General features: G+C 43.1%; 1 protein-coding gene and 1 pseudogene across 3 annotated transcripts; both read right to left on the bottom strand.

Moving 5' to 3' along the window:
- Positions 1–1900: 1900 nt before the first annotated feature.
- Positions 1901–9028, bottom strand: LOC139576629 (platelet glycoprotein Ib beta chain-like; annotated as a pseudogene).
- A 1955-nt stretch (positions 9029–10983) lies between these two features.
- LOC139576627 (septin-5) lies at positions 10984–25287 on the bottom strand. 3 transcript variants are annotated; one of them, XM_071402920.1, is made up of 12 exons: positions 25075–25287; positions 24899–24912; positions 15803–15893; positions 15059–15145; positions 14817–14940; positions 13888–14022; positions 13513–13630; positions 13228–13329; positions 13018–13114; positions 12554–12689; positions 12262–12364; positions 10984–12159 (listed from the first exon to the last, which is right to left on the bottom strand). In XM_071402920.1, the coding sequence occupies exons 1-12, from the start codon at positions 25118–25120 to the stop codon at positions 12094–12096; spliced, it is 1119 nt and encodes a 372-aa protein (XP_071259021.1). In that variant the 5' UTR covers positions 25121–25287; the 3' UTR covers positions 10984–12093. The 3 variants fall into 3 exon arrangements, with proteins under 3 accessions (XP_071259021.1, XP_071259022.1, XP_071259020.1); XM_071402921.1 differs by lacking the exon at positions 15803–15893 and having other exon boundaries at positions 25075–25199; XM_071402919.1 differs by lacking the exons at positions 24899–24912; positions 25075–25287 and adding an exon at positions 16888–17197.
- Positions 25288–27787: the final 2500 nt, after the last annotated feature.

Raw genomic sequence — 27787 nt, 5'->3', positions numbered from 1 at the left:
CTATTGCTTTATGCATTGCAATATTTTTGAATGATCCCGTGAATATTTATGTTTTATGTGATGAAACTGACAAACAATAGCTATTATGACAAAGCTATACTGTGTATGTGTATAATGGTGTCTACACTGCGCTGTGTGGAAGTATATGGAATAGCCTATTGTAGTTAGATCCATGTATAGAGTAGAAATACATGGCTCTGGCTGTAGTTATTAGGTCTAAAAAACGGATGTCATTGCAGGCAATTAGACAAGCTTCTATTCCGACTGGAATGAAAATTCACAAACATATTTCCAATGTCATTTTTAATGGGCTGAATTAGGAATGTTATATAATGAAAACGTCCAAATAAAATATAGAAAATAGCCAATAGCTAACGTGCTGTATCAAAATACATAAACACAAACATGTATTACAAATAAATATAAATTGTGCTGATTCACCATCATATTGTAATTACACTGAACAAAAACATAAACGCAACATGTAAAGTGTTGGTCCCATGTTTCATGAGCTGAAATAAAAGATCTGTGAAATTTTCCATACACACAAAAAGCTTATTTCTCTCAAACCTTGGGCATAAATTTGATTAAATCCCTGTTAGTGAGCATTTCTCCTTTGCCAGGATAATCCATCCACCTGACAGGTGTGGAATATCAAAAGCTGATTAAACAGCATGATCATTACACAGATGCTCCTTGTGCTGTAAACATTAAAAGGCCACTCTAAAATGTGCAGTTTTGTAACAAAACACAATCTCAAGTTTTGCGGGAGCGTGCAATTGGTATGCTGACTGGAGGAAAGTCCACCAGAGCTGTTGCCAGAAAGTGTTATGTTAATTTCTCTACCATAAGCCATCTCCAGTGTCGTTTTAGAGATGTTGGCAGTACGTCCAACAGGCCTCACAACCGCAGATCACGTATGGTGTTGTGTGGGCGAGCGGTTTGCTAATGTCAACGTTGTAAACAGATTGCCCCATAGTGGCGGTGGGGTTATGGAATGGGCAGTCATAAACTATGGACAATGAACAATATTGCATTTTATCAATGCCAATTTGAATGCAGAGATACCGTAATGAGATCCTGAGGCCCATTGTCGTGCCTTTCATCCGCTGCCATCACCTCATGTTTCAGCACGATAATGAGCGGCCCCATGTCGCAAGGATCTGTACACAATTCCTGGAAGCTGAAAATGTTCCAGTTCCTCCATGGCCTGCATACTCACCAGACATGTCACCCATTGCACCATTGAGCATGTTTGGGATGCTCTGGATCGACGTGTACAACATGTTACAGTTACCGCCAATATCCAGAAAGTTTTCACAACCATTGAAGAGGAGTGGGACAACATTCTACAGGACACAATCAACAGCCGGATCAACTCTATGCGAAGGAGATGTGTTGCGCTCCATGAGGAAAATGGTGGTCACACCAGACACTGACTGGTTTTCTGATCCTTTTTTAAAGGTATCTGTGACCAACAGATGCATATCTGTATTCCCAGTCATGTGAAATTTCAATTGACTGATTTCCTTATATGAACTCTAACTCAGTAAAATCTTTGAAATTGTTGCATGTTGCGTTTATATTTTTGTTCAGTATATATTCATCCGAAACCTTTAAAAATGCACCCATTTACAATTGTTTGTTTTATTATTGCTATCTAAATAAATTATAAATAGCAGCTTTAAAACAATGACACAAAACAGCATTATTAAATGTAAATTAAATGTTATATTCTATGTACTATTGATTCATAGCATGATATATTATTCTAACAGCGTTATTGACTGATGTAACCAACAAACACATTGCAAGAAGTCTCTGAAAATAGATGCAGAACCACTTCGATTTAGCCTAATTTCTTGTCCTGCGAGTTTCTCTGGAATCTCCAGTTTCCAGTGAATCTAACAAGTCCTTTTCTCCTCATCCTCAATCTTTTCTTACCACAGACCTGAAAGGTCTCCATCATTTTATTGCTCACCAGCTTGTCCCCTTCAAGTGTCTCCTCTCCCTCTTCTCTCTCCTTGCCTACCTGGCCCTCCCTTCCCCTCGTCAGATGATGCTGTCCTTCATGGGCTCATACTCACTATACTCATTACTCGTAAGCCCCTCCCCCCACAGCAAAGCTCTCCTCTGTGGTCCTCCGGGCCTCGCGGGACAGGCTCTCAAACCTCCTCAGGAACACGACCACAGCAGCCAGCAGCCCCGCCTGCACCGCCACAAACACAAACAAACACACCTGGGAGGCCAGTGCCAAGTCCCAGTACCAGTAGTGACAGGACTCCAGCACCTCCTCCTCAGCCAGGTAGACCACCAGCCTCCCTCGCAGGCGGGGAGGGGAACTGCAGGTGATGTTGCTGTGGCTGGTGTAGTTGGCAGGTTGTCGGAGCAGCCAGGCACGCAGGTAGAGCACACCGCAGTCACACGCCCAGGGGTTTCCGTGGAGCGACACGGAGCGGAGGGAGGAGAGGAAGTCCAGAAGGCTGTTTGGGAGCGTGGTCAGCTGGTTGTCGTGGAGACGGAGCTCGGTGGTGGCAGGAGGGAAGCGGGAGGGTAAGAAAGAGGTGGTGATGGCACGGCTGCTGCAGTCTACCTGAGCACCATGACAGGAGCAGTACAGGGGACAGCTTGATGATCCTTGAACCCTCCCTGGGGTCAACAAGATGAGAAGACCCAGGAGTGGGGTCACACATGGCAGGAACCCCCTCATCCTCACTGTCAACTCTGGAGAGAGAGAGAGGATATGTCATACTGAAACGGTGGAGGGGAAACAATTACAACTCATGTCTGTGGACGTCTCTGCCATGTGAGGGATGTAGATATCATTTTAGTGTGAGAAATCAGTCATTAAAAGAGAACATGTCATTCCAAGCAAGGGAGATAGCCACGCAAAGGAATACATATTTCCGGAGAGCGGGTGCCAAAGATGCTAGTTTGAATTCTTGAAAAAAAAGTGATGGGTAACAACACTGGAATAGTCCCCTTGTTAAATAAAATAACTTGTGAGAAAATAGGGACAGTGAGGATTCACAATTTGGGACAGCGTTTCAGGGTCAGGCAGATCACCTGCCCCTCTCCATGTAACAGTTAAAGTTGGAGTTAGTGTTAACCTAATATTATAAACATAACTAACATCTAACCATGTACGGAAGAACGAGTTACTACTGTGTAATGTTTATTTTGAGGATTTGAAAATGACATCTAACCTTTGATCTTAATAACAATTCAGGGTAACACTACATTTACACGTGTAGTTACACTGTAACAAGTATTGTAGTTAATTGTAATAACTCATAGTTACGCTGTAATAACAACATGTAGCTGGTGGTAATTGCAGTCTGTAATTACAGCGGTGTAACAACAAATGCTTGTTACCATGCCTGTTACAAATGGGCAAGTTTCCACTAAATTCACCAATTTAGTGTTTAGTTTCTTCTCAGCTGCATCTGATTCAGTACTGACTATCACAAGGTTGTAACCCCTTGTGGACAGATGCTCTGGGTGTCTGAGACTACAACGGTTGGAGGCTCAATAGACTCGAATTACCTATCCGTGAATGCACACTCTTCAAAATCTCCACTCAATGTTGTTGCTAGCACTTTCTCCCACAAAGTGTACCATCTGGGTTAACTTGGTTGAGTTTACAAAAACAGATCAGATAAAGGTCAACCTCACTGACTGGGCTCTTCCATACGAGTGTCATCCCAGATTATAAAAAATAAATAAAATACATTACCCATTATGACAACCTGAACCTCCTTGCCATCCAAGTGAGAGGTTAAACCCACAAGTATATCACAGAGTACATGTAATACATGCATAAGTACAATGTAATTACTAGGTGTTACACAGGATTTAGCTAGTTAAAATGAAGTATATCTTGAGGTGTACTTACTTGTAATTATTGTGTACCTACAAAGTATGTTACCCATTCTGACAATCGAATCATCAGCTTCTGAAAGCGTCATCCAAGTCAGAAAATCAACACAGTAATACACCACAGAGTACATATCTGTAATATCTGCATAAGTACAAGGTTGTCGCTAGTTGTTACACAGGATTTTGCTATTTAAAGTTAAGTGTAACTTTATACTTACCTGTGAGCAAGTTCTATATAATGACTTATTACTCATTACCAAGTGAAAATACCTACAAACAAAAGATGAGCTTCTACTTTAGTCAACTTTATTGCAACATGTAAAAAACCCGACATTTCTTTCAAAATAACAAGTATTTTTATTGTTAGATTAATACATTAATTAATTAGATTAAGCAAAGATATAGGCTTACTCAATAACATAAAAATAACAATTTTAGTGGTGACTCAAATCTGTAGCCTCTAGTATGGCGAGTAGTCTAGATAGCTAGCTAATTTAGAAAAATGGGATTGTCTATTTCTTAATTTTTAACATTACAAGTAACAATAGAAATCGACAACTCTGTCTCTGACTGTCTTCATCAGTTTTTTTTTTGTAAGCATTTTCCCATCATGGAGTCTGAAGCCTTGTGGGAATCTGTGGTAGAGAAAAATAATGTATGATAATTTAGCATAGACACTTTACCCGTATTTATCGTCATCATGATTTCTATAGTTTAGGCATACAGCTAGCTAGACCAAGCTGCTACCTAGCCAGTTGTTCTGTTATCCAGCTAGCAATAATAGTGTTTGTGTTGACACAAGTATATAGCTAGCTAACGTTAACATGCTGGGTATGTATCAAATCAAACTTTATTTGTCACATGCGCCGAATACAACAAGTGTAGACGTTAGCGTGAAATACTTACTTACAAGCCCATTACCAACAGTGCAGTTCAAGAAGAGTTAAGAAAATATTTACCAAATAAACTAAAGTAAAAAATAATAAAAAGTAACACAATAACATAACAATAACACAACAATAACGAGGCTATATAAAGGGGGTACTGGTACCGAGTCAGTGTGCGGGGGTACAGGTTAGAGGTAATTTGTATATGTAGATAGGGGTGAAGTGACTATGCATAGATAATAAACAGCGAGTAGCAGCAGTGAACAAAACAATTGGAGGGGGGGGGGGGGGTGGCCATTTGATTAGTTGTTCAGCAGTCTAATGGCTTGGGTAGAAGCTGTTACGGAGCCTTTTGGTCCAAGACTTGGCGCTCTGGTACCGCTTGCCGTGCGGTAGCAGAGAAAACAGTCTATGACTTGGGTGACTGGAGTCTCTGACAATTTTATGGGCTTTCCTCTGACACTGCCTATTATATAGGTCCTGGATTGCAGTAAGCTTGGCCCCAGTGATGTACTGGGCCGTACGCACTACCCTCTGTAGCGCCTTACGGTCAGATGCCGAGCAGTTACCATACCAGGCAGTGATGCAACCGGTCAGGATGCTCTCGATGGTGCAGCTGTAGAACTATTTGAAGATCTGGGGACCCATGCCAAATCTTTTCAGTCTCCTGAGGAGGAAAAGGTTTTGTCATGCCCTCTTCACGACTGTCTTGGTGTGTTTGGACCATTATAGATCGTTGGTGATGTGGACACCAAGGAACTTGAAACTCTCGACCCGCTCCACTACAGCCCCGTTGATGTTAATGGGGGCCAGTTTGGCCTGCCTTTTCCTGTAGTCCATGATCAGCTCCTTTGTCTTGCTGACATTGAGGGAGAGGTTGTTGCCCTGTCACCACACTGACGGTTCTCTGACCTCCTCCCCATAGGCTTTCTCATCATTGTCGGTGATCAGGCCTATCACTGTTGTGTCGTCAGCAACTTAATGATAGTGTTGGAGTCGTGTTTGGCCACGCAGTCGTGGGTGAACAGGGAGTACAGGAGGGGACTAAGTACACACCCCTGAGGGGCCCCAGTGTTAAGAATCGTGTTGTTGCCTACCCTTACCACCTGGGGGTGGCCCGTCAGGAAGTCCAGGATCCAGTTGCAGGGGGAGGTGTTTAGTCCCAGGGTCCTTAGCTTAGTGATGAGCTTCGTGGGCACTATGGTGTTGAATGCTGAGCTGTAGTCAATGAACAGTGATGTAGCTGTAGTCAATGAACAGGTGTTCCTTTTGTCCAGGTGAGAAAGGGCAGTGTGGCGTGCAATTGAGATTGCGTCATCTGTGGATCTGTTGGGGCGGTATGCGAATTGGTGTGGGTCTAGGGTATCCGGGAGGATGCTGTTGATGTGAGCCATGACCAGCCTTTCAAAGCACTTCATGGCTACAGATGTGAGTGCTACAGGGGCGGTAATCATTTAGGCAGGTTACCTTCGACTATGGTGGTCTGCTTGAAACATGTAGGTATTACAGACTCAGTCAGGGAGAGGTTGAAAATGTCAGTGAAAACACTTGCCAGTTGGTCCGCGCATGCTTTGATTACAAGTCCTGGTAATCCATCAGGCCCCGCGGCTTTGTGAATGTTGACCTGTTTAAAGGTCTTGCTCACATTGGCTACCGAGAGCGTTATCACACAGTCATCCAGAACAGCTCGTGCTCTCGTTCGGGTAATACCCTTGGGGTACAGGGATACCTAAATAACTACCTACTATGCTAAATTCAAGTATCAAAAAAGGCTAAACAAATTGCATGGAAAACTTACTTTCTCATTCCTGCGATGACGTTTTTGACCTACAACACTTTCTCAGCAATCGTGTCTGGATTTTGCAAACTGACCTCCGCCCGTTCTTTGCTCACTGTTACATGATGTCAGCGTCAACTCCTGAGGGGAGGTTCGAGAACTTCTTTATTTCGTCTAAGTTGAGCAGAAGGGCAGATCTTGACATGACACCTTCATTCTTGGATAAATAAATAATTGCACCAATGCATCCCATCCAAAAGTGAGAATGTTCCTCAACAGTGAAACCCTTGCAAGGTTACATTATGGTCTTATGACCATTTTAAGTGCATTTATAAACCATTCAGTGGCGACGCAGGTGGGGCTCTGCCCCAAATGTTTTGGGAAGAAAATGGGCTTGCCTGTTTTGCATGTTATTTTGCCATTAATATGTGTCACATATCAGTTTGCAAACAATGAACAAATATATATATCATTGAGTTAATAAATTCGCTTGCAAACATGGTCTCTTTTTTGTTTCCTTGAGTAAAGCAGCTCCAAAATGCAAGTGTTTCAGCCTAGCTCAGTGCTTCTGTGGTGGTGGGGCAAGCCAGCAGAAAATATGTAGTGTTGCGCCGTGATTGGCTCAGTGTTCTGGGGATACTACGTCACCGCCAAGTCTAATGGTAGATTTAGAAAATGCAATCCCCTTGGGTGCTGCCATAGAGTTACGTTAGAAGTGCCCATCCAACAAGGCTCAAGGTCACTGGCCACAGATAAAATAACGTCAAATCATGTTATATGTACAGTAGCTTTGATTGGACTGATCATGTCAACATCATACTTTCAAAATCTTAGCTAGCAGTCATCATCATGAATGAAGTTGACAATCTACTGGCAAATCCTTTTTAATCCTTGTCATATGAAGATAAATAATTAAGAGAAATTATAGATAAAATGTGTATGTGCTCATCTGCCATTGGTCATAAACATGAGACAACAAGTTGGAAATCGCAAATTCAAAAATGAGTGGTGAGTCCAAAAATGTATTGTATGCTGCTGCATAAATGATGTAATATGCCAGGGAGATATGTATATGTAGCTAATAAAGTAATACAAAGTGTATGTTGTGTAGTAAGCTGTTGGTAGCCCATGTGCCTCACCCTAATAATTTGGTCTATTTTCACCTCTTAATTTTGCCTACTGTTCTGACTTGGTGGTGCACATGTATCCTGTAACCTGTTTTTGAGAAATGTAATCATAGAATATTGTAAAAGCTTTCATTCTCTGCTTATATGCCCCCTTTATTTATCTCACAGTTCTGACTTGGTGTACAGGGAGAACAATGTAAAAACAGCCCATGTTCTGAATTCTATCGCTGTACATGTCAAAAGTGCTGAACAAATAGTTCTGACTACGTCTGTCCTAGCTCGCTCATTGATGTCTTAATCAAAATTACGGATAGCCTTTTATTCGCTTGTCGTCCCCTTATGCATAGTTTGTACATCTCAATTGTCAGTAGAAACCACATTTGTTTAAGCAAGTCAGCCATATCAGCTATGTTTTTTTAAAGGGCAGAAAATGAGGCTGAATTAACTGTTTCGCTGCCAGACAAGGTTCAGCTGTCGCAGTGTATAGTGCAATTAATGTATTGTTTAGTGTTGTGTTGTGGCTTTGCTGGCATGCATCCCACAATTTTTTTCTGTTGCCCCACCAACATTTACATGCTAAAATCGCCACTGAAACCATTATTCAAACAAGCTTCTTAGACCTACAATGTAACGTGTCTAAAAATAAATAATTGGTGCTTAAAGGTATTGACCCATTATTTAACAATTTAAAGTATTTTTTGACGTGAACCGTTTGTAAACCCGTTTTTGCCATTGGGCCTGGGACTCAGACTCCAGATCTTTATTGCAGAGTTGTGTCAATGAGGTGGTCGGTTTTCAATTGGCTAACACTTATGTGGTTTGTGCAGGGTGAATCGGAAACTTTAACATTTGTAACAAGCACGGTAAGAAGCATTCATTGTTACAACCCTGTAATTACAGACTGCAATTACCACCAGTTTACATGTTATTAAAGTGTAACTATGAATTATTACAATTACAATACTTGTTAGTGTAATTACATATGTAATATGTAATTACACTGTAAAAAGGACCCCTTAAAATGAAGTGTTACCCAGTTCAATTATACACCACAGTAGTTCTCTACAACTACTGCTGGAAGAAAAACTTCTCTTTGACAGGTTATTCAGACATCTGAGACCATTCTCCAATCATACACTGAGACAGCCTAATAAAACAGTAAAGTTATGGTCATACTGAAAGGTGTAATGGTCTTGTTATGGTTAGGAGATGGTGACTTACCTTTGCGTGTGTTCGTGGCAGGAGTGGTTGGTGAGACTGTGCTACTAGTCACTCAGAGGCATGAGAGTGTATGAAGTCACAGCTGGCTTGCACTGATAAAGCACCCTGACACTCACATGTACGCACACACGCTCTTCTGATGGGACACAGGAAGGACATATCTATTTCATGCCAGCAGCATTTTATTCCTTATTACTGCCCACAGAGGCTCCTGTCTGGGAGGCCAGATGTAAGTTTCAGGGGGATTTATGAATACAGTTAATACTTCCTTCTCTCTTGGTACAACCCAGGGTAAACTGTCCCTACAACGGCTCGTAGGTTCACCATCTCCCACAGTAACTATACTATAGCTGCAGCAAGGCCCTTCCCATCATTCAGCTCCATACAGTCAGTTGAGTTAGTGATAGATCTGACACTGTGGGCAAGAGGGGTAGTGAGGTCCAAGGAGATAAATTGTGACTCAGTACTTTATTCAGCTACGGTAGTTTCGTGTCTTTGGCATCATTAAATTGAAGACTGTTATTTTATCAAATCAATTCTCTTTAATTATTATTACGCGATTAAACTAATCATGTAATTGTAATTAACTAGGAAGTCGGGGCACCAAGGAACATCTTCAGATTACAAAGTTATAATTTTCCTAATATAACTCTTCAGATATTTTAATATCTGATCAATTAGTCTTTTAATTAATTATTCTTTACCTCACGCTAGTCTCATTCCAAACGTCGCAAATTGTTGGTTATCTGCACGAACCCAGTCTTTGCTAATAATCATCCATACATCAATTGTCTTAATCATTTATTTACTAACTAACTAAATAATCACAGAAATGAATAACAAACAAACAGTAGGTATGGTTACAAGGAAATGATAGGGGAGGTTCCCTAGTGGACTAAACCGGTATGACGCTTGGTAGACAAAGGGACTGAGAAGGGCGCGAAAGACAAAAGACACTACACAGTTGATAATTATAATAATTTAAATGCTAATCCTTTGCACATGAACGTTCACTCATTCGGGAATAATTGCAATCAATATATATATTTACGCTGTGTGTCGTCATGATCTCTGTTGGAATCGTCCGTCTTTCTACTGGAAAGTTAATCTGAACTTCTCTCTCCCATGAAGTCTTTCATTGTTAGAATGGATACTTCAGAGTCCCATTCAGAAATGTTCTTATAGAATAGTTGTTTCGGCGGTTGTCGGTCTTTGCATTCAGTCGACATAAATTCTAGCTGCAGACTAGAAATTAGTATTGAAGATTTGCTCTTATTCTGTCGGTATCGATAGTCTCAGAGATTAACAACCATTACAACCTTAGCTTATACTGAAGGTACGCATGGTCTCTACTCAAACCTTAGCCCTCTCGGTAATCGAGGTACGCATGGTCTAAAGTGGGCTTCTCCAGGTGGGGTTTTTATTCAGCAGAAAAGGCTGTCCCATGACACCAGATCGATGTCTGTGCTCATGGGTGCGGGCCAATGACTTAGTGAAACTTTAAACAGAAATACAATTCTCTCACATTACACAAATAGTTATCTTTACTCATTAATTTTATACAATAATTAGATGCAAGCCTCAGAACGGAGGCTCCTGTATAAACAGAGTTATGTTAATGTGGCTGGTCTGAGGTCACAATCATAGAACAAAATGGACCGGTCGTAGCTGAATTCTCCACCAAACATTTCCACATTCTCCAAAACATGGATATTGTTCAGTTCTCAAGTTCTGTGATGTAGAAGAAGTTCCTTTGTTCTACTGTGAAAGTCTCTCCGACTATAATGCCTGGCCATGAGGAGTCTCCAATAGAAATGTACGACCTGAGATAACAGAACCTGGGTGTAAGAGGGAGAAGGCACTCGCTATACCCAAAGAGGGCCACGTCATGACAGTAGAAAGACTTCCCTCATACAGGCCTGCCTGCATAGGGCCTACAGGATGTCTCAGGGCTATGTCTCAAATGGCACCCTGGTCCCTGTATTGTGCTTTAGGGCTCCGTGCTTGCCTAAATATTAGTGACCGTAAGATTGTACTAGAAACCATATACTTTATTTAGGAAATAATACAGCTAAATAAACGAAGAAACACATGAATCCAGACTGTTTATTCATCATCATAAACGGGTCACTAGTTCCACCATGTTTTCTGAGCACAAGCACTATAAAAAGCCAAACACCATCCTGAACAACACAGCCAGAGGGCAGCATACACCACACACTATATGCTATATTGGACAAAAGCATATACAGTAGCTGCTCTTAAAAGTTGGCCTATTTTTACCGTCACATGGTGGTACTGAGGCATAGCTCAAAATGCATTTAAGAACAAACACATTGCATCATATGAGAGTGGAAATTAAGCTCTAAGCAGTTATGAGTAACTTCAGCATGCTCGCACATGCACCACTTACTGAACCTACCCTTTCATTAGCTATGTAAAGTCAAAGGGTCTCAATGCACTAAGGTAAGCAAATGGCGCTGAAGACATTTTCAATCTGACTTGCAAGTGCCAAGACACTGTTAAAAAAAGAAAAACGAAAAGGGTCTTCCCAACAAGTTGAAGTAGTAAAAAGGTAATAAGTTACATTTGTTTAGATTCTTAGGTAGCCTATTATTAAGTCTGTACCAAAAGCACAAGAAATGCTACTGAAAGGGAAAACAGATTATCACAGTATCAAAGCAGGATAAGGTTCTCGTAGAGGGTCCTACATCTCAAATCACACAGACACACTCACTCAAAATCAACAGACTCAAACCGTATCAGTAATATTGCCGATTTACAAAACCTCTTATGCGTATTCATAACCTGACAGAATATCCCCAAAGTATTCAGCATATTTATAAATTAGATACATTGAACAGGTCATTTAAATAAAATGTTTATATTATGTCATATGCTAGGAGGACTGTTCAAAATATTAAATGGGGTTCAAAATGGACACCAGGTTCAGTAAAAAACTAAATCCACACATTTCTCCTTGCAGGACAGACCAAATAAAAAAAGCACCAAAAAAAACAAATGACCAATGAATGAATATACAGCAACTGTTTCCGCCCCCCTCCAACACAATGCTGATTACATCAGTAAATAACATGTTGGTATGTATGGTATTGTTTGCATTTGTTCATCTGAAGTTGTGGATGTAAATCAGTGGCTGGCCAGCATATGGGGTTGTAGTCTGGGTCTGCCGGGGAGGGGCTCACTGGTCCTTCCCATCATGGATCTGCTGCTGCATCTTATTCAGCATCTCCTGCATCCTCGCCAACTGCAGAGAGAGTGAGTGGTAATGCCATTTTTGTCTTTACTCGCAGGACATCTTTCTATAAACTGGAGACTAGCCTGTATGGGTGATGTTACCCAGAATTACCTCTTCATTTTTCATCTTGATGAGTCTATCGGTCTCCACGTCGGGGGTGGGCAGGGGCAACATGGGGATCGGGCTCTCCATTCGGTTGTCCTGTGTCAGTTTACTGAGGGGAAAACACACAGGGAACATGAATACAGACTCATACACAACGGCATGCAATATAAACAAAACTAAAGATAAAATTCTCAACACCAGCAATAAACCAAGCTACTCATACTTTCTTTTGCATTCTCTCTGACCTCTACAGTATATATATATATACACACACACAGCCGTGCACACAAGCACACACCTGGTCATGTCCTGTATACACTGCGCTCTGTAGTTCTCATAGTGCATGTCACAGGTCACGTCTTTGAGGTCATGCATGTGGGAGCGGATCAATATGTTCCTCAGCTTCACAAAGTCACAGTGAGACTGGTTCTCCACTGAAACATAAAACAGACAAACTGGGTCATATTACACTGACATGATTTGCTAAGATAAAACATTCCTTCTGTTGTATCCACCAGAACTGATGCACTGTGTAATATTAGGGACATGGATTTCTACTTGACCACGTGTTCTGAGCAAGAAAACTGAGCCTAATCATAATGCATTGGTTGAGACATAGCGATAGTTGGTCGTTTTTCACAGTTTTGAGTTATGACAATTTTTGAAGGAAAAATTACTATGTGAGGAAAAGCATGCTCTTCTACCATGCAACTTAGAGTCAAAGCCCTGAGTAATACTGTTATGTCCATTGTTGTCACCCACCTTCCACAATGCCCCATGGGTAAAGTCTCCCTCTTACTCTCTGGCCCCTGGCCTCAACCACAGTGTTACTGCCAATCACTGCAAATGGACAGCACTCCTACGCACACACAGGATTTGGCATGATAGATTGACAAGGGATGGTTGAGTTTAGTGGTCTCGTTCCACTTGTGGATATCTTATTGATGTTCAGTGTCCAGCTGTGTGTCTCACCTTCAGTTCTTTGTCCAGTTGTTTAAACTCCTCGTCCTCATCAGAGTCACACTCTGGGAACTGGTACACCTTAATGCCAAACCTCTCAATCTCATCACGGACCTACACACACCACATTGCACTGGGTGAGACATTGTTTGGAGGGGGAGGGCAGAAGCTGAGGGAGTTGTTCTTAACTAAACCAAATTAAAATGACTAACTTCCCAACGTTCCTGCAGCCAACCTTACCATCATAACGCGAGACCTGCTTCAGCAGTTGCAGTCTGTCTGCTCTGATGGACTCACCCTGTCTTTGAGTTTCTTGATCTCGCTGGGAGTGAGACAGTCAGCCTTGGCGATGAGAGGAACCACGTTCACCTTCTCATGGAGAGCCTTCATAAACTCCACATCTACTGGACGCAGTCTACAAGGGATAGGAGGAGACAACCTGGTCAGTGTGTGTGTGCGCGTGCCATGTAGGAAAAGCGCACACTGACTATGAGTAAGGTGGAGAATAATAACAGTGTTTGCTGGTTAAGTTGTATTGGTGCTGTTTACATAGTATCCTAAAGGTATATCCTCCTCCTGTCATCACACTCAGGATGTTTTATTACGATCTAGTCATCACAGCTATACCGATCATTAGCCCATCACATTCCTCTGTCTGTGTATGCGTGTTACCCGTGTCCAAATGGCGGTATGAAGTAGAGGCAGCAGTGGACTCTGTTGTCCTGGATGTTCTTCCTGTTCAGTCCACTCTCGTCCCTGAAGTACTGCTCAAACTGCTGGTCAATGTAGTCGGTGATGGGCTTCCAGCTACACCCACACACGGCACAATCAGTCAAGGCTTACAGGAACAACATACAAGATTCATTGCCGCCATCATTCCTATTTCAGGTCAATCTACTAACCCATACAGAAGCCGTACCCCTTTCCTGCAGTCAAAATGACCAAATCACCCTCTAGTGGCCTCATGGCTGGAATGTTATTCATTAAAACAAATGTAAAGCTGAAAATCGGGTGTTTCTATGTCAAATGGTTTCGTTACATTTCAGTCTTCTGTGATGTATATAATTAAGCAATAAGGCCCGGGGAGGTTTGGTATATGGCCAGAATATCACAGCTATGGGCTGTTCTTATCCACGATGCAACACAGAGTGCCTGGATACGGCCCTTAGCTGTGGTATACTGGCCATATACACCCCCCCAGGTGCCTTATTGCTTTTATAAACTGGTTACCAACGTAATTAGAACAGTTAAAAAAATTATAATTAGGGGTCAAACCCGTGGTATACTGTCTGATATTCCATGGCTTTCAGCCAACCAGCATTCAGGGCTCGAACCACACAGTTTATGAAGTGTAATATTGGGATGCAAACTCAAAATGTAATAGATTTCAACTCTATATCTGACATGGTACAGGTGTCTTCTTTTTAAGCCCATAACCCATGTGTGTGAGGTGTATACTTTTCTTTCAAGTAGATTTGTTTAAGACTTCCAAGAATCACGCTGTGTGACCCTGATTTAGCCCACTGTAGTAAAATGTTAAAGAGTCTGTAGGATCAGGGCAGGGCTAGGCCAGGATTAGCTGAGGACTAGAGAAGTCTCACCATTCATTGTTGTTGACAGCGTCTCCAAAGCCCGGTGTGTCTACAATGGTCAGCTTCAGCTTCACTCCTTTCTCCTCAATGTCCACTGTGTGCTTAATGATCTCTACTGTCTGGTTGATACGCTCTGAGAAAGGGAAGGCGAGAGGTAGGGATGGAGGGAGGGAAGATCGCCTCTGATGAGATGGCATTTTATTTAGCTGTAGACATTGGAAGGTGTGTGTGTGTGTGTGTGTGTTTCTCACCCTCAGCATTGAGAAGTTTCCTGTCCTTGTACAAGTCTGTGAGGAACAGGCTGTTGACCAGAGTAGATTTACCCATACCAGACTCTCCTGTAACATGACATACATACAGCATTATACAACATGTTTTTAACAGTCAGCAACACACACACACAGCCAACACTAACATGGAGTGAACATTTTAAATGTATTTTTACCCCTTTTTCTCCCCAATTTCGTGGTATCCAATTGCTAGTTACAGTCTTCTCTCATCGCTGCAACTCCCGTACGGACTCGGGAGAGGCGAAGGTCGAGAGCCATGCATCCTCCGAAACACAACCCAACCAAGCCGCACTGCTTCTTGACACAATGCCCACTTAACCCTGAAGCCAGCCGCACCAATGTGTCGGGGGAAACACTGTACACCTGGCGACAGTGTCAGCGTGCACTGCGCCCGGCCCGCCACAGGAGTCGCTAGTGCGCGATGGGACAAGAACATCCCTGCCGGCCAAACCTCCCCTAACCCGGACGACGCTGGGACAATTGTGCGCAGACCCATTGGTCTCCCGGTCAGGGCCAGCTGCGACAGAGCCTGGACTCTAATAACCCAGAATCTCTAGTGGCACAGCTAGCAACTGCAATGCAGTGCCTTAGACCACTGTGCCACTCGGGAGGCCGGAGTGAACATTCATGAACACACACTAAGTACTTAATAGCACTGGGTCGTTTGACTTTTTTAAGAAGGCTACAATCAATACTTTCACTAACCGGCAACCATGAGGGTGAAGTCAAATCCCTTTTTCACTGACTTCCTGTGCACCTGGTTAGGGAGGGTAGCAAAACCCACATACTGCTTCTCCTAAGAGAGCAAGAGAGAGAGCGAGAGAGATCAATTCAAAGCAACATTCCCAAGAGCTGAATGAATGAGCACAAAACTACCATTGAAATTAAAATACAGTTGAAATTCAAACTCCACCCACCATGCTACAATTACAGTTTGGAAAAACCCATTGACAATAGGAGGGAGGAAAGGGGGGAAATGCATTCATAACATTCCATTTTGAAATCTCTAAGACCTGGCGCTGTGCTTTTTCCACACACAGTGAGAGAAAAGTATGACCGATCTATGACTTTTCCACTACACAATGGCGTGCACAGCTGTCTATCTGGCAGCTCTCCCCATCCCCTTCTGACACCATTCACACATCATCCAAAGCTGCTCCTTACTCAGACCCTACAGAACTGAAGACTCCACACACACACACACATAGCCTTGCCAGTCTACCAAGGCCAGAGTCTGGCAGCCAACAGAGGCTGACAGAGGCTGTATTGACCAGGCCTGAATGGTCCTTTTTAAACCCAAAACAAACACACATGCCAAAGAAATACTCAGTCAGGGTCTATTATAAGTTGTCATAACCTGTCATATGCATTTCCGACAGCCCCTGGGGCACGGCTTAACTAACCACACACACACACACACACACACACACACACATGGAATAAAGCCAGGGCTTAAGTCACACACAGAGAACACGGAAATCTACAGCGCTGGATTCATAACCTATGAGGAATCATACAAACTTCTGGTTTACTTCTAGGGTGTGTGTGGGAACACAAATCCCACAGACAGAACAAACAAACTATCCATAAATCTGTCATGAACCCATCAGGACATGACATAAGACAACAGTATGTCCTATCCACCTCCATACTAACATGACATGTTAGAGAGACAGAAAGGTGTTTTTATGAGTTAGCTGACGTGAGTGTGTGAGCCATTGACCCCCCTCTCCCTTCTCTTTCCTCTGTGTCCCTCTATCCCCTCTCTCGCCTGTTCCAGATTTTTTTACCTTCTGCCTGGAGGTTCTGACTCGAGGGCAAAGCAAGCGTTCCACCAATTTCTCCTGCAGCATGATAGCATCCATACCAAGCCAACACCAATAGGGGAAATGTTTTCCAACGGAGGACAAAAACAGAGCAACCTCTTCACACGCAGCCAGAACGCTTCTCTTATGCACCCTCTACTCCTCTGTAACCCTCCGTTCGTCCACACTCGTCTTTCCTGTTTTGTCCTTTGTTCCTACTCCTTCTCTCCTCATCTCCCTTTATTTCCACCCTTTCTCCTCTGCCCCACTGCTCCCTGTTCAGACAGGTAGGGAGGAATACTGAGAGGAGAGAGAGCTAATAAGGGGGGGGGGGGGGTTGACAGGAGGAAATAAAATGGGAGGAGAGAAAGGTAGTAAGAGGTAGCAGTTAAGGGGAGGAAGCGAGGGATGGGGGGGGAAGTGAAGGAATAAAAGACACTCATTCATTCCCCCTGTTGTCCCTCCCCCTTTTCGACCGTTAGATAAATAAAGCACTGACTGCTACAGTAACGACCTATAGCAGCCCAGAGCGAGAGAGCGCGAGAGACAGACAGGAGGGCTAAACTATCTAGCCCATATCTGACCATAATAGTGATCATTTGTCAAAGAACACAGTGTCCTTTAACAGAGATACAAACCCTTTGTGTGGTTCAAGTGTGGACTTGTACGAGTCAGTAACCTGTCACACAGAGCTTTGTGAAGCTAGTAGGGACTCAACCCACCCCTGGGATAACACTAGCCAGAGATGAATGATTAAATGAAGAACATAGCCAACGTCTAGACTGCACATCAGCCATACAACAACAAGTCATGGCTGTGGAAATTACACTAAAAGAATGAAAGGAGCCGTTCTCTCATTAGAAATGTGTGTAGTGGTACCAGAGTGGTACCAGAGGCCCAACTACTCCACACACTGTGAAACAAGACAGGGCGTGGTGGACAATTGTTGCCAGATGTTGGCCTATGGTGTGTGTGCGTTCAGTGGTGGGTTCAGGACGGGACACAGGTTTCAGGACAACGAGCTCAGAAAGCTATGATACCCCAGACAGAATGGGCACATCTACAGACGACATTCTATCTATGGTATGTTCGTGTAGCTACTAATCAAGCTCTTGAATAGCTGTATCAGATGTATTAGTGCAGGGTTGGAACAAAAGCCTGAACACACTGTGGATCCCAAGGACTTTTCTTCATGGGACGTCTCCAGAAGCTGTAATACCAAGCTATTTCACATGAGGGAGACAGAGCTTTTATTTTTTTTTAAATTGTTAACTTTTATTTAACTAGGCAAGTCAGTTAAGAACAAATTCTTATTTACAATGACAACCTACCCCAGCCAAACCCAGACGACACTGGGCCAATTGTGCACCACCCTATGGGACTCCCAATCACAGCCGGATGTGATACAGCCTGGATTTGAACCAGGGACTATAGTGATGTCTCTTGCACTGAGATGCAGTGCCTTAGACCGCTGCGCCACATGGGAGCCCAGCTTAACAGAACAGGTGGTACACAATGAAGGCATTGGCAGCAGAAATGTTCTGTGCTATATAGCCAGGCTACTGTTTTTAGGAAGAGATAGGAACACACATCAGATACCAGCAATTGAAGGAAAACTTTACTCTTGAGAGTGAAACAAAAAAGGGGGGATTCCTCTGAATAGAACAGAGGTCCTAGAGTGACATGACAATATACCTCTTCAGGCCCCTCCCTCTTTCTCTCTCACTGGCCAGCTGTCCCTCTGGCCTCTAGTAGGTCACTGCACCTTGAGCTCTCTCTCTCAACTTCACACACACCCACACAACCTGATGCACGTGCACACACGTAAACATGCACACAGCTGACATCATCAGTTTAATAAAGCACATCCTATGGACAGTGTTTAAGGGAGGCCATGTGGACGCCACTTTTCAGGGACACAGTCAGGCAGTAATAACCATCTCCAGCCCATCCATTACTTCCTGTGTCTGTCTGTCCTGACCTCTGGATGAAATATGATAGGAGAAACCAGTAACCTGTCTGTCTGCTGTGACTGACACTGTATGCTTCCCAAACGGCACCCTATTCCATTTATAGAGCACTACTTGACCAGGGCCCATTGGGACACAACCACAGATACCTTGGCCTCTGCCTGTGTGTTATTAGGGGCTAGCCAGTCAAAACACTCCACAATGTGAGGTGCTGGGGATTAAAAATTGACAGTCATCCGAGGCCAAGCCCAGTCCTCCTGATGATAGAGTGACACACACACACAGCTGACCGAAACTAGAAGTCAAATATATACAGTCTGAATGCTCAGTGACTTCCTTCCCTTTAGAGAGAGACACACAGCCTTCCTGCTGGATCCATAGGCATGGATCCAGAGATCCGTCAGCCACACAGTTAGATGCACTGGTCTACTTGTTGACTGTTGTGGTCTTTCAGGAAGCTCTTCTGAAAAAGGTCACAGCAGTAAACTACACACCTATTACTGTGGACAAGTATGCAAATACATAGAGACTCAAGCCACACACACACACACACCCTCCAGAGACAGGAGATGTGGAGAGGATACATTCTGTGATGTAGCTATAAAGAGAGGTGACCTTTCCTGAAGACATCTCAGTCCTGTCCAACCATGCCTTTACACACAATTAAGTCCGAAAGCAGAAACAAAACGGTGGCAGGGTGTTAGACCAAAGATGCGTACAGAGAAAGGGAAGGAGATAAAGAGAAAGGGGGAAAGAGAGCGGAATGGAGGGAGGTAGAGAAAGAGGGTGAAGGGGGAAAGAGAGGGAACGACGGTGGAATTTGAAAGATTGAGAGACTGAAGATGAGAATGAGTGTGAGAGAAAGAGGCTCTTTGGACCCCCATCCCCCCATCCGTAGTGTTTGTTCTCCTTGGAGACGTGAGTCTCTGGGTGCTAGGCTCTTCAGCATGCTAATCTAACAGCGTGTAATTGGCCTGGCAACAATAGGCCTTCTAAAGGACACTTGGCTAGCATAGCGTAGCCTAGCGTTAGCGTCTGTCCATTCAGCAAAACAATAGGCTCTTCCACAGCCTAGCTCCAAATTGACCCGTAGCCCATCCTTGTAAGCACTTCAGTAGATCTCTAAAGACCCATCAGATCACAAGGTGGAACTGTTAGCCACCACATACATTCGGAAAGTATTCAGACCTCTTGACTTTTCCACATTGTTAAGTTACAGCCTTATTCTAAAATGGATTCAATTGTCCCCCTCCTCCATAATTTACACACAATACCCCATAATGACAAAGCAAAAACATGTTTAAAAAGTTTTGCAAATGTGTAAAAAAAATAACAAAAATATCACATTTACATAAGTATTCAGACCCTATACTCAATACTTTGTTGAAGCACCTTTGGCAGCGATTACAGCCTCGAGTCTTCTTAGGTATGACACAAGTTTGGCACACCTATTTTTGGGAAGTTTCTCCCATTCTTCTCCGCAGATCCTCTCAAGCTCTGTCAGGTTGGATGGGGAGCATCACTGCACATCTATTTTCAGGTCTCTCCAGAGATGTTCGATTGGGTTCAAGTCCGGGCTCTGGCTGGGCCACTCAAGGACATTCAGAGACTTGTCCCGAAGCCACTCCTGCATTGTCTTGGCTGTGTGCTTAGGGTCGCTGTCCTGTTGGAAGGTGAACCTTCACCCCAGTCTGGAGGTCCTGAGCGCTCTGAAGCAGGTTATTTTCAAGGATCTCTCTGTACTTTGCTACGTTCATCTTTCCCTCGATCCTGACTAGTCTCCCAGTACCTGCCGCTGAAAAACATCCCCACAGCATGATTTCCTCCAGACGTGATGCTTGGCATTCAGGCCAAAGAGTTCAATCAGACCAGATAATCTTTTTTCTCATGGTCTGAGAGTCCATTAGGTGCCTTTTGGCAAACTCCAAGCAGGCTGTCATGTGCCTTTTACTGAGGAGTAGCTTCCGTCTGGCCACTACCATAAAGCCCTGAATGCTGCAGAGATGGTTGTCCTTCTGGATGGTTGTCCCACAGAGGAACTCCGGAGCTCTGCCAGAGTGACCATCGGGTTCTTGGTAATCTCCCTGACCAAGGCGCTTCTCCCCCAATTGCTCAGTTTGGCCGGGCGGCCAGCTCTAGGAAGAATCTTGGTGGTTCCAAACTTCTTCCATTTAAGAATGACGGAGGCCACTGTTCTTGGGGAACTTCAATGCTGTAGCCTTTTTTTTGGTACCCTTCCCCAGAACTGTGCCTCGACACAATCATGTCTCGGCGCTCTACGGACAATTCCTTTGAACTCATGGCTTGGTTTTTGATCTGACATGCACTGCCAACTGTGGAACCTTATATAGACAGGTGTGTGCCTTTCCAAATCATGTCTAATCAATTGAATTTACCATAGGGGAACTCCAATCAAGTTGTAGAAACATCTCAAGGATGAACAATGGAAACAGGATGCACCTGAGCTCAATTTCGAGTCTCATAGCAAAGGGACTAAATACTTTGTTTTTTTATACATATGCAAAACGAAATCTCAAAACCTGTTTTTGCTTTGTCATTATGGGGTATTGTGTATAGATTGATGATGAAAAAATGTAATTTAATACATTTTAGAGTAAGGCTGTAAGGTAACAGAATGTGGATAAAGTCAAGGGGTCTGAATACTTTCCGAATGCACTGTATGATCCTTTCAGATCTACATGAATTGCCTAGGCGGGAATGGGACAGGGGTTTAAAACTGGGGGAATAGAGGGACACTTGACCAGCGTATCCTAGCATTAGCATCTGCCCATTCAGCAGCAAGGGGCTGGTCACCAGGGAGTCCCCCAGGATACAATACAGTGGAAAGTAGAGGTATTGCGTCACAGGTACTGGGAACTAGACTTTCCTGCAGATGAGTGGAAGAAAACAAGTGTTCACATACTGATGGCCTTTATAGTGTTTGCCAAGGACAGGTTTAACTGGGCATGCCATAATGACAACACATTTTATTATTTCATTATCAGATAATGTTTGGTAATGTCCTCTAAACGATGCAGAATCTGTGTTTAGCGTTTATCGGCTCAATTTGCATCACCATAGTAAGAAGGTTCCGCTTCCTAATGGTCCATTATATGGCTTTCATTCATCTTACAGTTGTCAGTTAAGCATCTTTCAAAATTCCTCAAGGGAGCTTTTCTTCCCACAGTAGGAGGTAAAGGTAGTCCTCTAATTCTCCTCGTCATTTTCATTAGATCTTAGCTCCCAAATCTCTGATTCCTCCCCCCCTAACATCATCTAATCTCCAAGTTATCAAGGTCACCCAAACTCTTCATTCTTGAAAATGGGTTTGGAATCCTTCTATCTGGGTCAGGCATGGGTTATTTTCAACAGCCTACCCAAAGGCTGAGACATGGCAAGCTGTACAGGGAGAGAGGGAGACCTGGGGTTAGAGATAAACTTGTTATTCACGTGGGTGGTTGTGAACTCCCTCTCTTACTCTCACACACTCACTCTACTGGATCATTGGCATTGCATACATGTTTTCAGCGTGACAATGACATCAGGTGCCAGAGAGCAGAAACATTTCAGTTCAGATAAAGAACAAAGACAAACACACAGAAATCCCTCAGGAGAGTTGAAAGTTGAGCTACCAGGTCAGGCAATTTACTGTAAACAACCATACACAGATAGGGGCCTTTTCTATTAAAAGCTATAAGCAAGTAAATGTGAATCTAGTGGAGGGTGTGGTAGGAAAATACATTTGGAATGCTGTACAGAGTGCCAGTAGGACCATGGTAATGAATCAAAATAGGCTTGGAATTCCCATGACAACCATGAATAGGAGTTGGATGGCCTCGGCTGATAAATACATTGTGTGAATACTATCCTACACTATCTTTCCGATCAGAAACTGTGAGGCGTGTGTGTTCATAGGTAGCTAAGTTAATGAGTACATCTTTCCTCACGCCTGATTTAGACCTGGGAAACCATGCCATGTGAGTATACGAGTGCCAAGGAGAACTATAGATTCTACAGCATCGTAGATCTGTGATAACTGGGTGTCGTTAAATCTAAGCCTAAACGCGTCAATCCTCCTGAGAAATTCCGGATAGGTTCCTCTCCCAGCGTCTGAGAGTGATGAAAATCATATTATTATTTTTTTAACTGTTGCCTGGCAACGTACCAGCACACCAGACTGATTGGCAGGCCCAGTTTGGTGAAGCATAAGAGAAAGATGCTTCCAAGCCACAATAATTATCATAGCAGGAGGAAAGAGGAGGAGGGAAGAAAGAGGAGGGCAAAGGGGGATGATTTGAATGTGATTCACCCAGACTATCCTCTGCATCTCCCTCATACACACACCCTGGCAGTGACCCCACTCTCTGAGGGTCTCAGGTGGAGTGGGATATGCAAAAAACACATTTCCATTTCATACTACACACTTGTATATGTGTGAAACAGGACAAATATATGCACCCCCTATCAGACCTTTGACTGACACACACACACTTTACTCCTGGTTAGTCCCTCTCACTATCCAAGAAACCACTCCCCCTAAGCACCCGGCCAGGTCACGCAGAGTGTGTGGGTGTGCTGTGGCAACAGACATGCTACTTGAATATCTCCAACACAGTTTTGCATAGCACAAACAGTATGATAAAATCTCAGCAATATAAAAAAAATTAACAGTCCTTACAGGGAAAAACAATTGAAGAAATTCCTTGGGGGACACGGCCACGCTGAACATTTCCAAATCCACACACAGGCTATTGCTACTGTATTAACTGCAATGTAGTAATCAAGGTCAAGGTCTTCGAGCGAGGTTCATTCCGCAATGCTGCCCATGTGATTTCACAGGCTTACTGAAAATCTATCTGCAGCAAACCCAGCTTACAGCTCAAACAATAAGAATTATGTTTGCTTGCAGTATGTGTGAACACCAGATAGATCAGCAAGGACCAGTGGACCTACAGGAGCCATAGCCTCTGAATGACCGTAACACTATACTGTCAACAAGGCCAGGATATAGAAGCCGTACAATGTTTTGCAATTAGCTTTGACTGAGATAGACTTCTGCTAAAATGATGCCTTTAGTTACCATTGCTGCCTACTCACAATGTAGCTACACAAGGTTCCAGTAACAACCTACGAACAGAACAGCATCTAAAGCTTCTGTCATCATCATCCCCAGAGCAAAGAGAGAGGAGATCGATACACCTGAGACTCAGTGTGCTGCTGGTCTCCCACCAAGCTCCACCTGAGCTACGTATGGACACACACAGGGATCACTCAAGGGAATCTATCAAATGGAGCTCATCTGACCAATAGATTTACATTTTAGTCATTTAGCAGACGCTCTTATCCAGAGAGACTTACGTGCAGTAAGTGCATGTGCATACATTTTCTTCATTCTGGTCCACGTGGGACTCAAACCCACAACCATGGCATTGCAAGCAACCCCAGGATTACAGAGGGAAAACAATGAGGGGATATAGAGCTGTGATGTACTGAGGATGCAGAGAGAGATTGATCTAAAGTCTGTGATAATTAACAGCTGGTTATTTCACTGACTAGACCAATAGGCTTTCCAGTAACTATAGGGAGCGGGTCACTGTCACACCCACAACAAGTGGCTTGCCTAGAATGATGTATGGATGCCCGAGGATGAGAGGCGAGCCCTTGGGTACCACTCGCTGCGTATGCATCTTGTGTCTGTCTGTATGCATAAATTACATCTTATCCTTCTGGCTGTGTGATGCTCACTCTACCCTGTATTGCGGTGGCAAGACAACAACAGTAATCTTTAGGGCATCGGAATGATGATGCCGCTCACGTTTGCTAGGCCAAGGCCTGCTACATAGGCTATATGACGCCATACGAAGCGAATTTGGGAAAAAACTGAGTGTCTAGCCTACCACGCTTGATATGAAATATGATTCTATGTATCGCCTAACAGCCTAGACCTACATCAAAAGCCTTGAGCACAGATAACAATTTTGTACATGTATATTTTTTTATAGAAATAGGAATAAACGTTTCCTTACCTCAATTGTCTCGTCTGTTGGTCATTGTGGGGGATGAAACACAGGTGGAGAGATGCAGAACGACGCCCATAGAGAATTTAGAAGGCGAGAGAGACCGACAGAGAAAGACAATCATTGAAATAGACCGCGTTATAATTGCCTTTATGCATAATCGTAATTATTATCCTTATGCTTACCCGATTTGATCGGGATACGGCTCTTGTATCTGATGTTGGTCGTCATTTTCACCGCTCTCCTCCCCTCCGTGTCGCTTCAGAACGGACGGACTACTCGGTAAACGCAGGCGTCCGTTCCTTCTCCGCGCTACCACAGCAGCCAGACAGGTTGTGGGAGAGGGTGTTGCAATATCGTGCAGAACCCCGCCCTCCTCTATGTGGTACCCAATCGTGGATGGAGAGGTTTCCTAGGATCTTACTGTCCATATCATCAATATTGTATGCAGCTTCCATAATTAATGCTGTTCAAACTTCTCACTCATATGTTTGAAATCTTAATTGTTCAACATCTAGACGTGCACCAAGTGTAAGGGAATAAGACTGTGGCATGCTTCCTATCCATGCATCATTCTGTGATATTATCAGCTTTTCACCATTTAGCAACACTGCTACACCAACCTCCACAGCAGCTTCTTATCTAGTGTTTTCAATTTGATAGATGTCTAGAAGGCCTGACAACTAGAAACCTCGGTTTCCATTCAATCCCATTGCCTTTGTTTTTCTACATGGCCACTCAAATGCACATCATCATACCTATGACCTGTAAACAAAGCACTCTGACAACAAGTGTGTTTCTATGGAAACTGTATTTCTGAAAATGGAGTACAAAAGTTGAGACACTACAAAAAAAAATTTTTCAAGCACAGTTAGGTTAATTACAGTGTTTCCCTAATTAAGTCCTAGGGACCTTAAGGAGTACACATTTTGGTTTTTGCCCTAGCACTACACAGCTGATTCAAATAATTAAAGCTTGATGAGTTGATTATTTGAATCAGCTGTGTAGTGCTAGGGAAAACAACTAAATATGCACCCCTTGGGGTCCCCAGGACCAAGTTTGGGAAACGCTGGGTTAATGCCTCCAGGGTTCAAAGATACAAATCTGTTGATCAACTAGGCAGAAAGAGACAAGTTACATAGACAATGACACACTGACTGACGATAGCACTCTTAAACACGAATGACACATTGCTGAACACAGAGAGGCGTTAGTGTGTTCACTGTATAACAGTCAGCAGCCTAGAGTGGGCTGGTGAATCAGAATATAGTTAGGAATTCAGAAAATGGAATTGTGTTCAATACTGTAAGTTCCATGGAGCTAGCCAATATCAGAAGATGTCAGTGTGTCTGTGCACACAGTAAATCATTGTGATAAAATGAAGACCCCCTTTAGGAAAACCCAAAAGAACATGACCAAATAAACAAAAACACAGATATCTACAGTAAAACTGCTCATAATGTAATGTAGATATTAAAGACAAAGGGTGATGTAAGGTTTTGTAGTGCAAGTCTTAAGCGATAAAAAAAAGTATATTAACCGACACACGGTTGTGCATGGTTTGAAAACACTTGAATTAACATGATCACTTCACAAGCATTTCATCAGTTGCATCTTGAATGCACCAACATTTATTCTAGACAGTACGTCCACCCACATGATACATACATATTTTAGCTATCAAGTCATTTCAGAGCATTCCTCAAACACGAGGGCAAATATTCCCTGTATAATGACGACACAACCAACAGCCTTCTGCTGTTGATACTTGAGTTATAAGATTACATGGTGAGGAATTCAGCTCAGTAAAACCTCGTCTGAGGAGACTGACCCAGAGACCAAGGCAAACCGTCTCCATCAGTGGAGGCTGGTGGGAGGAGCTATAGGAGGATGGGCTTATTGTAATGGCTGGAATGGAATAAATGGAACATTATAAAACACATCAAACATATGGAAACCACATTGGACTTCGTTCCATTTATTCCATTCCTCCATTCCAGCCATTACAATGAGCCCGTCCCCCTATAGTTCCTCCCACCAGCCTCCACTGGTCTCCATCCAATACAACAGAGGCACAGACAAAGTTAAGTTACATAAATCTTTCATAATATAGACCAAATGTGATATAAAGTTTAAAATAAAAAGTGAGACTGTGAGATACTTCCACACAAGCCTGTATTACCCTTATATATTATTACCCTTATAGTTATTTTCCATGTGTTGTGCTGTTGAACATAGACTACAGCGCCACCTGAGGGACACTATTATTACTACACCTACAGCTTGGACTGAGTCCTCAGCTGTGCTCCAAATGTGAAGGCAAAGACAGGTTGCAAATGGTAAAAACACAACATCGAGCTCTCAACAAACCTTCCCTTAAAGGGGCAATCAGCAGTTGCTACCGCCATTTTGGGATTTATAAATTAATGATATGTACCTATTGATTCTTGAAGAATATAACTTATAAAAGCCTCATGAGCAAAGCACAACTGTCATACCCAAACAGAAACCAAAATAGAACATTTTTGACTCCAATGTCTGTAAACAAAGTAAATGTAAACAAACACTGTATAGCCTAAAAACATGGTTTAAACTATCATTTTGATATAATGGATGGTCAGTCCTTGCATCCATAGCTATGTCTTTGAATTTGAGTGGTTACATTTCTCCAGTCCTTCCCCCCAGCTTTTAACCGTAACAACAGTGGGGTGAAAGCTTTGCTATTGTTTCAACTGCTGATAGCCACTTTAAGATATTCAAAACATTCCCCAAACATCCTGTAAACACCGAAGTCTTATTGTTGTCTAACCAATGAGATATTAGTACTGTTAGCAATGCAAGATCTACATTGTACATGAGACAGAATACTAGTGTGGATGAAAACACATGGACATCATC

Source organism: Salvelinus alpinus, chromosome 5 (assembly GCF_045679555.1).
Source record: "Salvelinus alpinus chromosome 5, SLU_Salpinus.1, whole genome shotgun sequence".
Classification (NCBI taxonomy): domain Eukaryota; kingdom Metazoa; phylum Chordata; class Actinopteri; order Salmoniformes; family Salmonidae; genus Salvelinus; species Salvelinus alpinus.
The sequence above is the reverse complement of the archived record's forward strand: the minus strand, read 5'-3'. Positions and strand labels throughout refer to the sequence as shown.

Bases quoted from the DNA above. Each gene is read 5' to 3' on its own strand.
- LOC139576627 (XM_071402919.1), bottom strand. From the start codon at position 16,962: ATGGATGCTATCATGCTGCAGGAGAAATTGGTGGAACGCTTGCTTTGC. The intron at 15,146-15,802 runs GTTAGTGAAAGT...GTCATGTTACAG, and splicing joins CTTCACCCTCATGGTTGCCG to GAGAGTCTGGTATGGGTAAA. The intron at 13,631-13,887 runs GTAACACGCATA...TATCCCTTGTAG, and splicing joins ATACCGCCATTTGGACACGG to ACTGCGTCCAGTAGATGTGG.